This window comes from Fonticula alba (genome assembly GCF_000388065.1).
Source record: "Fonticula alba strain ATCC 38817 unplaced genomic scaffold supercont2.5, whole genome shotgun sequence".
Taxonomy (NCBI): Eukaryota; order Rotosphaerida; family Fonticulaceae; genus Fonticula; species Fonticula alba.
The window spans coordinates 1,742,543-1,753,190 of NW_009242975.1; the positions used below are offsets into that span (position 1 = coordinate 1,742,543).

The following is a 10,648-nucleotide window of genomic DNA, read 5'->3' on the forward strand; positions in this document are numbered from 1 at the left end:
GTGCCCACCTTCATGGCAGACCCGACGGCCCTTGTCGCGCGCCTGGCCGCTGCTCGGCTGGAGGAGGGGTTCTTCGACCCGCGGAGCCCGTCGGCTGTCTTCCGTCGGACGCCGGTCCGGCCGGAGGGCCCTGCCCTCGCCGAGGCGCCGGTCACGACCAACCCCCGGGTGTACGAGGCCCGTCTGGCGTCGGGCGACCTGGATGAGGGCTTTTTCGACCCGCGGAGCCCGGCGGCCGTGCTGCACCGGACGCCAGTCCGGCCGGGCACGGCGGCCACTCTGCCGGGCCCCCACGTGGCGCACATGGCCTCGGCCCAGCTTGCTGATGGGTTCTTCGACCCGCGCAGTCCGGCGGCCGTGTTGCACCGGACGCCGGTCCGGCCAGGCACTGCCGCCCCGGCTGCCGCGGCCCCCCTGGCGCGTCTGGCCTCTGCCGACCTGGAGGCCGGGTTCTTCGATCCCCGGAGCCCATCGGCCGTGCTTCACCGGACGCCGGTCCGGCCGGGAGTGGCCCCGGTTGAGGCCAACCCCCGCGTGCATGCTGCGCGCCTGGCATCGGCCGACTTGGAGGCGGGGTTCTTCGACCCGCGTAGCCCGTCGGTGGTCATGCACCGGACTCCGGTTCGGCCGGCCGACCCGCCGGCCGCCATGCCGCCATCCACCGTGTGCCTGGCGTCGGCCGACCTGGAGGAGGGGTTCTTCGATCCGCGCAGTCCGACGGCCGTGCTGTGCCGGACGCCGGTCCGGCCGGCCGAGGCGGCCGCCGGTCCGGGCACGCCCTCCCCCCCGGCGGCCGCGCGCTTGGCATCGGCCGATCTGGCGGCCGGGTTCTTCGACCCGCGGAGCCCGACGGCCGTGCTGCACCGGACGCCGGTCCAGCCATCGTCGGCCGCCGCCCCGGGCTCGGATGCGGCCTTCGACCCGCGGAGCCCGTTGCTGGTCGTGCGCCGGACGCCGGTCAAGGTCTTCCGCTTTGGCACCGCCACCATGGTCGCCGAGGGGCCGGCCCCGGACGCGGTCAGCCCCGCGGCCACGGTTTGCTGGTCGCTGGAGCCCGTGGTGCCGGGTGTGCCTGATGCCGGGTCCGAGCCCCTCGAGCCCGGGATGGCGGACGCCGCCAAGCCCGAGCCGGAGGCCGTTTCGCTGCTGGTGCGCATGGCCTCGGCCGACCTGGATGAGGGGGCCTTCGATCCGCGCAGCCCGGCGGTCGTCCGCCGCCGGACGCCCGTCCGCCCGGCCGACACACACACCGCCCCTGGGCCCGCCCCGGCCGAGGCGCCCACCACGCCGGCCCAACCAGCCGACCGGTCTCTCTACATCAGCATTGGGAGCTTGTCCCTCATGCCGAGCCCAGGCCGCCTGTCGACCATGGACAGCGCGGCCGAGGAGGAGCTGCAGCTCCTGTCCCCGGCCGACGTTGCTGCCGTTGCGTTGCTGGCGACCAAGCCGACCGATGCCGCGGTCGCAGCTCCCTCCGACGAGACTGTCTCCGCCGAGGCTCCCGCCACAACGCCTGCCTCTGCCGAGTCCCCCACCGCAGAGTCCCCCACCGCGGAGTCCCCCACCGCGGAGTCCCCCACCGCGGAGGCCGCCAGCGCGGAGGCCCCTGCCGCGGAGGCCCCCGCCGTTTCCACTCCTAATGTCCCTGTCCGGCCCCTGGGGTCGCAGGTTCTTTTCAAACCAACTCTGGGCCTTTCCTCCCCGGCTGCGCCCCGGAAGAATGGTGCGTTCGTTGTGCTGCTCGCTGTCGAGCCCCTGCCGCGCCACAGACCGGCCCCCCCCCTGTGACTGTGATATTGACCCCTTGTGGATGTCCCTCCTTGTTTTTTTTCTTTCCTTTTTTTGCTATCCCCTCCTCCTCCCCCCCCCACTGCACGTAGCCACCTCGCATGGTACACCGACGACCGCTGGCGGCCGGTCGGGCTTCGTGCTGCCCGGGGTGACCTCCAGTACGCCCAACCGGCGCCGCGCGCTGGGCCTGGACTCGAGTGCGGCTGGCGGCTCGCCGCTGGGCGCCAGTCCCTCGCGTCTGGCCACCGGCACAGTGCTGCCCTTCAGTTCGCCGGCCGGTGGGGGGCCGGCGCCGGCCCTGGCCGCGCGTGCCCGGTCCCGGTCGACCCTTGGCCCGATGGTTCTGCCGTCGGCGGTTGCCGCGGACTCGCCGGCGGCCGGGGCCACATCGGCGGCGGGCACTTCGCGCCCGGGCATGCGGTCCTCCGGCCCCGGCGCCCTGGTGCCTGGGCGCCTGCAAATCGACACGACGCTGGCCGCTCGGGCCGCGGCCGCCACCGGCTCGCCGCGTGTCGACTCGACCACCACCCCCCGCGAGCCGCTGTCTGCCACCGGCCCCCTCAGCGCCAACACCCTCTTCCCGGCGGCCCATGTGCAGCTTGGCGGCGTGGGCCAGGAGAATGCCGGGCCTGGGGGCTCCTTTGCCAGTGGTGCCGGCGCCGGCGCTGCCGCTGGCACCCCGGGCAAGAAGCTGGCCTCCGGTGCATCTGGTGGCACCCCGGGCATGAAGTTGGCCCCTGGCGGCGCCGGTCCGCTGGTGCCGGACCTGGTGGGGCGCGGTGTCGGTCGCACTCCCCTCACACCGCTCACCCTCACAGGCCCCGACTCGCCGCTCATCATCCGCTAGAGGGGCCATGGGACCCGTGGCGTCTCGCGCGCACATGTGCACGCGCCTCCCTCCCCTCCCCCCCCCCCCCTGCGCGAGATCTGCCCTCACCTCGTCCTGACCGCCCCCCCTCCGGTTTATCCTGCGCGCACGCCCTGGCGTGGCTGCGCCCCACATGTTTCCCGTCTTTCATTTCGCGTGCACATTCTTGCCCCCTCCCCCTCCCTCCCCCCGTGTATATACAGAGGTTCTGCCATCCTTTTTTTTTGTCTTGTGTCCCCGGCCGGTTACACGTCCCCGTCTCATGCGTCTCGGCCCAGCCGGTCCGATCGCGGCGCTTCCTGGGTCTACCCGTATCTGCCAACGAAAGAGGATCATGTGGCGGGCATCGCCGTTATCTTTTCAAATTTCCCTCGCGACCTTGGCCGTGGCTTCCTCCTGACTCGATCTCACGCCCGGGGAGGAGCGGAGGAAGCACCGAGGCGGGGGGAGAGGGGCGAGACAGGGGCAGACATTGTGGGCAGATCGGAACACCGAGCCACAGTCGGCTTTCTCTCTGTCTCTCCTCCTCGCCTCTCGCCGTCCCCCCTCTCTCTCGGGCAGACAGGGATCCGGGATCGGATGGCTCGATGTCAAAATAAAAAAGCCCCAGCGGCGGAGGCGGCCCCCCCGGTCGGCACTCCTCTTCCCCCCCCCCCCCCCCCCACCCTTTCCGCAGTTGTCCTTGCCTGGCCTCCCCCCTCGCCTCACCCTCGCTCGCCTCCCCTTCTCTCCCCCTCTTTGTTTTTCTCTCTCCTCCTCTCTTCCCCTCCCCCCCCCCCCCATCTCATCAGCCACCACCCCACCGGGTCCCCCTAGACAGCATCATGCGCCTGGATGTCCGCTCGGTGCCCGAGTCCGACGGTCTATCATTCGGCCAGCGCGTTCTGGTTTCCTTCACCGAGGACGGAAGGTGGGTGACCATGCGCCATGTTGGGTGTCGATGGAGCTTGCTTCCCTTTTCCTGACATCTTATCATGCCCTTAGCTCGCTGCTGGTCGCCAGCCCGGGAGGACACTTGTCCCGCACGCCGGTCGACTATGCGCCCGGGAAGGACCTTGCCCCCGCCACGCTCGGGGCCACCTCGGAGCCCGTCTCTCTGTTCAATGTCCCAGGACTGGAAAATGAGATTGACTTTGCTGCCTATGCCCTGGCCACCAAGGTGCGCATGGGGGCATGGACCGCCTGTTGTCGATGTGCACATGTGCTCCACCTTGGGCCGGTTTTCCCGCACTCACCTTCGCGGTCGGCGTCTTCCCGACACCTGTTTCCCCTCCCCCGGGTCATGTACAGTCTCATCTGCTGCTGGCTGGCACGGACCATGCTCGAGTGATGCTGTACCGGCTGCTGCAGCCAACGGGCGCCTCGCCGAACATGGTTTTCCTGACGACCCTCGACCGGTTCTCCCTGCCCGTCAGTGCGCTGTCTGTGTCGGCCTGCGCGCGCTTGCTGGCCAGCTCCAGTGAGTGCGTGTTCCTCTGGACGCCCCACCCCCCGCATGGTCGGGTGCCCTGTCGCCCCTTCGTATCTCTAACACCACTGCCGTCGCTGCCTCTTCAGGGGCGGTGAGCTTCGTCTGGTGGCCACCGAGACCGGCTTGGACAGCGGCGCTGCCAGTGTTAGCCTGGCCCTGACGCACCACAAGCGCGTGGTGCGGGGGCTGGCCTTCGGCCCGACGGTCGCCGGGACCTCGCGCATGCTGGTGTCCTCGTCGCCGGAGGACGGCGACCTCGCCGTGTGGGCCCTGCCGGTGACCGGCTCGACCGCGAGCACCCTCGCTCCGGAGGCCAGCATTCGCATCTTCCAGCCGGTCGGCCAGTGCGTGCAAGATCGGCCCCGCCTTCGCTCTCCGGGCCTGGCATGTGCCTGTTGGACTGACGTGCATTGCTTTCCGCTCTCGCCCCGTTGGTAGCTTCAACTTCTCCGGACAGGTGGCCTGGCATGTGTCGGGTAGTTGGTTTGCCGTTCCTGGCCGTAAGAATGGTACGCCCTGGCCGGCGGGCCGCCCTGCTCCGTTGCCTTGCTGCTGTTTGGACCCCATGCTGACCGCCCGCTCAAAGGGATCACCATCGTGTGCCGTGCTCCGGCTGATGCTGGCCGGGCCTGGGCCGCTGCGGTGCACGTCGAGGACATGTATCTCGCCGGCGAGGTACGCTATGGAGTGGCTCCGGCTCGCCTGTTCTTCTCCTCGCCCGGTCCTCGCTTCTCCTTTGATGCTGATTGTTTGCCCTGGCCCCCTTGTCCGCTCCCCGGCGCCCCCCCCCCTCCTTCTGCCGATTGCGTGCACGTGGGCTGGTGCTGGGCAGTCCTATGCGGTTGCCATGTCACCGGACGGCCGATTCCTGGCAGCCACCTCGCAGGATGGCCGGGTGGTCATCTTTGCGGTGGGTGGACAGGGCTCTGGCGCCTCGGGCCCCCGCGCCGGTGATGATGATATGGCCTTCATCACTGGTACCCTGTCGCCAGATGTCACCTCGACCGTGAATGGCGAGGCCCTTTTCACCCCGGTGGCTCGGTTCACCCTTTTCGGCCGGGAGCGTAGCACCATGGCCGCGTCTGGCAGTCTCACTGCTTTCCATATGGAGTCTCTCACCTGGCACCCGGCCGGGGCCAACCTCCTGGTCGCTGTGCGTGCCTCCTCTTGTCCCTGCTCGCCTGCATCTTCGTTGTTTCCCTCCCCCCCCCCTCTCCCCAATATCCCCTCGCTTCTCATCTCCCCTCCTCCCTTTGTCTCTCTCTCTCTCTCTCTCTTCGTCTTTCCTTCACGCTCCTCGCCTACTCATACGCTCGCCATCTCGCCTGCTTCTCGTAGTCTGCCAACTCCGGGCACTTCTGCATGGTCCAGGACCCGGTCCCGACCGACCAATGGGCCCGCGCTGCCACGGCCAATGTTGATGCCAGCCACCTTTTGACCCTCCGTGGTGCGGCTGACCTGGTCAGGGTACTCGGGCAGACGTGCGTGCTAATGCTCGCCAAAGGTGTCCCTGGTCGTGGGTTTGCTCGACTCACGCTCCTTGCTCTCCCCCTGCGCTGGTTCCCCCTCTGCCTGTTTTCTCTTTCCGCCGCCCTGCCCCGTCGGTGACCCAGCACCCAAGACCCTTTGGCCCGTCTGCAGCTTGGGGCCAACTCCACGGCGTCTGCCGCGGCCGCCGCCGGCGCTGACGCTGGCTATGAGGACTTTGACTTCGATGGTGTCGACGACCTGGACATCCCGGCGCCCAACTTCGACAATCTTCATACCTCCTTCCTGGAGTCGGGCACGGTAGCCACGCCACCCACCGTGGCGACGGTCAAGCGCCCTGCCGCCGAGGTGGCTTCCGCATCGCTGCCAGCTGTGCCAGGGCCGCTGGCCAAGCGGCCCCGCCCGGCCGGCTCCTCGCTGGTTGACGATGCGGCAACAGAGCGCGAGCGCCCCGGCTCGGGGACCGCGGCCGGCCCTCGGCCCCGGCTGGTGGACCCGGACTTCCCGGAGGAGGAGGGTCTCAATGTCTTCGACAAGCACTGGCGTCCTTCCGGCTTGGACTTCGAAGACGAGGACGAAGAGGAAGAGGATGACGACCTCGAGTCGGAGTCGGCATCCGGCCCTGGGGCCGGTATCCTGGACATCGACGATGGGGTTCCTGGCGAGGACATTACACTGGCCGGGCGCCGTCGGGCCGCCGGACGTGGCTTCGACTTCCACAGTGCCGGCCGGCCGGTGGCCGATTCGCCTGGCAGCCTGGACACCGGGCTGAGCCCCACATGTGCCGGCTCCACGCCGTGGATTCTCAACCGACGCATCCTCGGTGCGTTCGACTTCCCCATTGCCTTTCTTCTGTTCTGTTTCTCCCCCCATTTCTCTCTCTCTCTCTCTCTCTCTCTCTCTCTTTCCCTCCTCCCATACAACAGTCATCTTGTGCCCTCCTCAAATTATCTCCCCACCTAATTCCCGCCTCGGTCCTCTCTCCCGCCCCCTTCTGTCGCCCAGCCTGGAACCATGTCGGAATGGTTCTGGTGCATATGGTCCCGCCATCGCGCGATGCCGCTCCGGGGGAGCCGCAGCAGCATTTCTACGAGACCCGAATGCATGATGCCGGCAGTCGCAGCCGCCGGGTACAGATCCAGACAGCCACCGATTACACGATGGCCGCCATCAGTACGTGCTGGCACAATCCCGGCCTCACGAGTATGCGCCACCTCCTCGCCACGCCTGCTGACCTTTCCCCATGTCCATTGCCCTGTTCCTGCTCTTCGCCCTTGTGTCTCCCCTTTCCCCCTCGCCCGGCGTCGCCTACTTGGCCGTGCAAATGGCTCTGCCCACCCATCCAGACGAGCATGGCGTCGTGCTAGCCGGGCCTGGAGGCGGCTCCGCCAGCGGACGCTCGACGCTGCAGTTCTCCTCGCTCGATGCCCGGTCGGAGAGCGTCAGCTGGACCTTGTCGCTCGATGCCGGCGAGCACATCGAGGGTACGCGCTCCATGTGGCGACCCAGGTCGCACCGCCCTCCTTCGATCTGTCTGCCGCTCTCCGCCCCTCTCTGGCTCCTCCCCGCTCATGCCCCATGCCTCTTGGGCCATTTTGCGTCCATGCTAACCTCCTGCTTCGGCCCGCAGCCGTGGCCCTGGGCGATGGCTGGGTGGCGGCCATCACGTCGCTCGGCTTCATTCGGCTGTACACGACCGGGCGCCTGCCGATGCCGGTGGCCTCGCTCCCTGTGCCCGGGTCCTTCCGGCCGAGTGTTTACTCCAAGCCCGGACGCCAGCTGGACTCGGTGCCGGCCATCAGCCACACCCCGGTGGCCGCGGCGGCTGGCATGGGTGATCGGCTGGTGGTCACCTGGCGTGCGGCCGGCCAGGTGCAGCCCTGCTGGGCTCAATTCGTCGTCACTCCGGGGTCGGGTTTGGCGGCCGACGGGACCCCTGGCCAGGCGCTGCCTCTCACTCCGGGCAGCTCCCTCCGTTGGGTGGGTCTCACGCCGGAGAAGGTGCGCCCCCAAGCATGTGGGCCTTTTGAATGTCGCCCTCCCTGCACGGGCCTCATCATTGGCGTCACCCCCCCCCCCCCCCATCTCTCCTGAGCATGATATGCAAGCCTAACCCCTCGGTCCCGCCGGCCGCTCCTCTCCTCCGCTGTGCACATATGCTTCACTGCTATCGGTCTTGCTTGTGGCTCGTCCTTGCTCCGCCCCGTTCCCCCTGGGCCCGCTCAGCGCATGGCAACCTTCGACTCCCAGGGCATCCTTCGCATTTTGATTGGCGAGCCGGGCGCCGCCATCTGGACCCCCGTGCTGGACATGGTTGCCGCTGGGCGCGCGGCGGCCGGCGCGGCCAGCGTCTGGCCCGTGGCCGTGGAGGATGGCCAGCTGGTGTTCCTGCCGCTGGACGGCGGAAACAGTGGCTTCTGCGCCGTCCGCGGGCTCCGGTACCCCCTGGCCGAGCCGAGCATGAGGCCCTTGCCACAGTCGAGCAAGTTCGCCTGCCCCATTCGCAGCAGCCAGGCCAGCGGGCCCGACGCCCCTGGCCCCACGTCCATCGCCACCATCGAGCAGGAATGGGCGACCGTGGTGCTGCGACTGCTCGCTGCGCCGGATGTCCGGTCGGCCGAGCGTTCCGAGCTCCTGGTCCAGCATGACCTGCTCCTGGTCCGGCTGTTGTCGGTGCGTCCCCCCTGCACAGGGGCACCCCCCCCCCCCCCGCCTCTGCCTCTGCCTCTGCCTCTTCTCTTCCCGTCGTCGCCCCTCTGCCTCTCTTCGTCCCTCACCCTCGATCGCGTATCTCACAACTCCGACGGGGGCTGCTCTTGCTGCGGCCCGTCATTCCGCCACCTTCCGGATATGTAGGATGCCATCCGCCAAGAGCATGACTTCCGCGCCATTGAGCTTGCGCGTTTGATGAAGGCCTCTTCCTCGCTGGACTTCTGCATTGCGGCCGCCAAGAAGTCCGGCCGCCGGGAGCTTCTCAACACCCTGGTTGCCATTCAGGAGGTGTGTTCCGGGCCCTTGGCCGTTCGCCCTTGCGCCCGCTGGCGGGCTCTGTCCACCGCCAGCCATGCTAACCCACATGTCGCATGCCGGCCTTTACCGCAGGAAATTCGCACGCGCGCCCTCTCGGCTGTGGCTACCTCGCAGTCGGGCAGCAGCAGCAGCAGCAACAGCAGTGGTGGTGGTGACAATGCCACCGGCCTGGTCACTTCCACAACTGCCCGGGGCGCTGCCATCACCACCCCCAGCGCCCCCGGCCCTGCTTCGCCTTTGCCCCCGGTGGTGGGCAGACCTCACATCCTCCCGGAAGCGACCGGCGCCACTGGTCTGGTCGCCGATTGCGCCTTGGCCACAGCCTCGAGCGCGGCCCCGATGCCAGGGGCGCCGCAGTCGCCGGTGCCCCTCCCGACCCCGGTGCATCGGGCCTTCTCGACCGGCGCCGCCCCGGTCAGCTCCTCCTCGTCGGCAGCCAGCTTCCTGGCCGGCGCCGGACAGTCTCCCGGTCCTGGGAGTCCGCGCACGGCGGCCTCCTCCAGCGCCAGTGCTCTCCGGTCGAGCCTCTTCGACCGCTTTGCCCGCAAGTGATACACCCACCGGCAGACCTTTGTCCATACCTGAGAGCATCCACCGAAACATGCATATATTTAGTACATATTTATGAGTCCACATTTGTGTGTACATGTATGTATGTGTGTGTTTTGGTATGCTCTCGCCCCCCGCACGCGCCGGCCTCCTGCCCCCCCCCCCCCCCCCTTGCCCGAATACACTGCACGGCCATCCCCGCGGCCACTCCCCTGGCGTTGGCACCACACTTTCACACACAAAGCATGAGCTGACAACGGTCAGAGCGGCGGCCCCCCCCTGTGGGCCTGGCGCCGGCGTATGTGTGCGTGCGTTTGCGCACGCATCGCGCGCGCGCGCGCGCGCGCGCGTGCCAGGGCAATCGGCACGCAGGATCGCGGCCAAGAGACGCCCCGCCGCGAGGGCAGACGGCGCGCGGCTCCTGGCCCATCTGCCCCGTCCCGCTGCCTCCCTCCCTCTTTCTCTCTCTCTCTCCGCCCCTTACCTTGCGCAGTTTCGTACTCGCCCATCCCCCCTCGCCTTCTCTCGTCCCCGTCGCCTGCCTGCCTGCCTGCCTGCTTGCCTGCCTGCCTGCCTGCCACCATGTCGATTGAGAAGCTCCAGAAGGAGCTCGGCCGCCATCGCGATACTGCCATGAAGTCCGACTCGGTGCGTGCCGCATTCCAGCCTGCTGTCTCGCGCTGACAAGCCGCCGGTCTGGACGGCAGCCTGGCCCTCCTTCTTCCGGCCTCGGCCAAGTTCCGCCGGCCTTCCGTGGTTCGCCGCGTGGTGCTAACTTCCGCCTTTGTCGGTTGGCTGGCCGGGTGGCTGGCTGTTTGCCTGTTTCCCTCAGAACAAGGACGTCGTGATGGAGCTCCTTGAGGCTGTCAGCAAGTACACCTATGATTCCAGTTACGCCTCGGTGCGTTTCTCCCTCCTGCTCGCCCTCGCCTCGTGTGATGCGCGGCTCTCGTTGCCTGCCGGGACCTCATCCGACCCGTGTATTCATCTCCGTCCCCCCTCCCGCCCCCCCTCCCCCTGGCCGCGCCCAGATGCCCATCCTCAAGCACCTCCGGTCACTGCGGTCCGCACATGACGATGAGATTTCGGCCCTGGCCAAGTCCATCTATTCCAACTGGAAGAGCGCCAACAAGCTGATCAGCACTCGCAAGGAGTCGAGCCCGGCGCCAGGTGACTCCGGCAGCTCAACCCCGACGTCGGCCTCGGCGGCGTCGCCTGCGGCGCATGCCCCAGCGCACAACCGGCGTGCTGCCCCGGCCGCCAGTGACACCAAGGCCCCGCGTCCGGCTGGCGCGGCGTACTTCGACTCGGATCAGATTAGCGCCGATCGTAACCGCATCGCCCGGGCCATTTACACCTCGCTCAGCCGGCACCATGACTGGGCCCAAAGTGCGTGGCCGCTCCTTGCCTCCGCCGCGCGCCGCCTTCTCCGGCCACTTCCCCCCCCCCCC

The 10,648-nt window shown here is 68.5% G+C and overlaps 3 protein-coding genes across 3 annotated transcripts in view; all 3 read left to right on the forward strand.

Annotated features, from left to right (window-relative positions):
- The window catches only part of H696_03549 (hypothetical protein), a gene marked incomplete at both ends in the record, with an annotated part of 4,078 nt that extends 1,440 nt beyond the window's left edge, over positions 1-2,638 (forward strand). Inside the window, 2 exons of the mRNA XM_009497418.1 lie at positions 87-1,723; positions 1,881-2,638. Of these exons, the coding sequence (XP_009495693.1) occupies positions 87-1,723; positions 1,881-2,638 (2,395 nt within the window). The remainder of the gene's footprint in view (positions 1-86; positions 1,724-1,880) is intronic.
- Positions 2,639-3,445: 807 nt separating this feature from the next.
- Positions 3,446-9,200, forward strand: H696_03550 (hypothetical protein; the record flags this gene model as incomplete). The annotated part of the gene is made up of 15 exons (XM_009497419.1): positions 3,446-3,569; positions 3,644-3,818; positions 3,950-4,122; positions 4,217-4,474; positions 4,569-4,639; positions 4,717-4,805; positions 4,963-5,283; positions 5,469-5,611; positions 5,744-6,441; positions 6,624-6,791; positions 6,965-7,102; positions 7,249-7,619; positions 7,845-8,291; positions 8,475-8,618; positions 8,721-9,200. The coding sequence occupies exons 1-15, from the start codon at positions 3,484-3,486 to the stop codon at positions 9,198-9,200; spliced, it is 3,762 nt and encodes a 1,253-aa protein (XP_009495694.1). The 5' UTR covers positions 3,446-3,483.
- Positions 9,201-9,562: 362 nt separating this feature from the next.
- H696_03551 (hypothetical protein) overlaps positions 9,563-10,648 on the forward strand; it is a 2,130-nt gene continuing 1,044 nt past the window's right edge. The window contains exons 1-3 of the mRNA XM_009497420.1: positions 9,563-9,845; positions 10,030-10,098; positions 10,229-10,586. Coding sequence (XP_009495695.1) covers positions 9,780-9,845; positions 10,030-10,098; positions 10,229-10,586 — 493 coding nt within the window. The 5' untranslated portion in view covers positions 9,563-9,779. The remainder of the gene's footprint in view (positions 9,846-10,029; positions 10,099-10,228; positions 10,587-10,648) is intronic.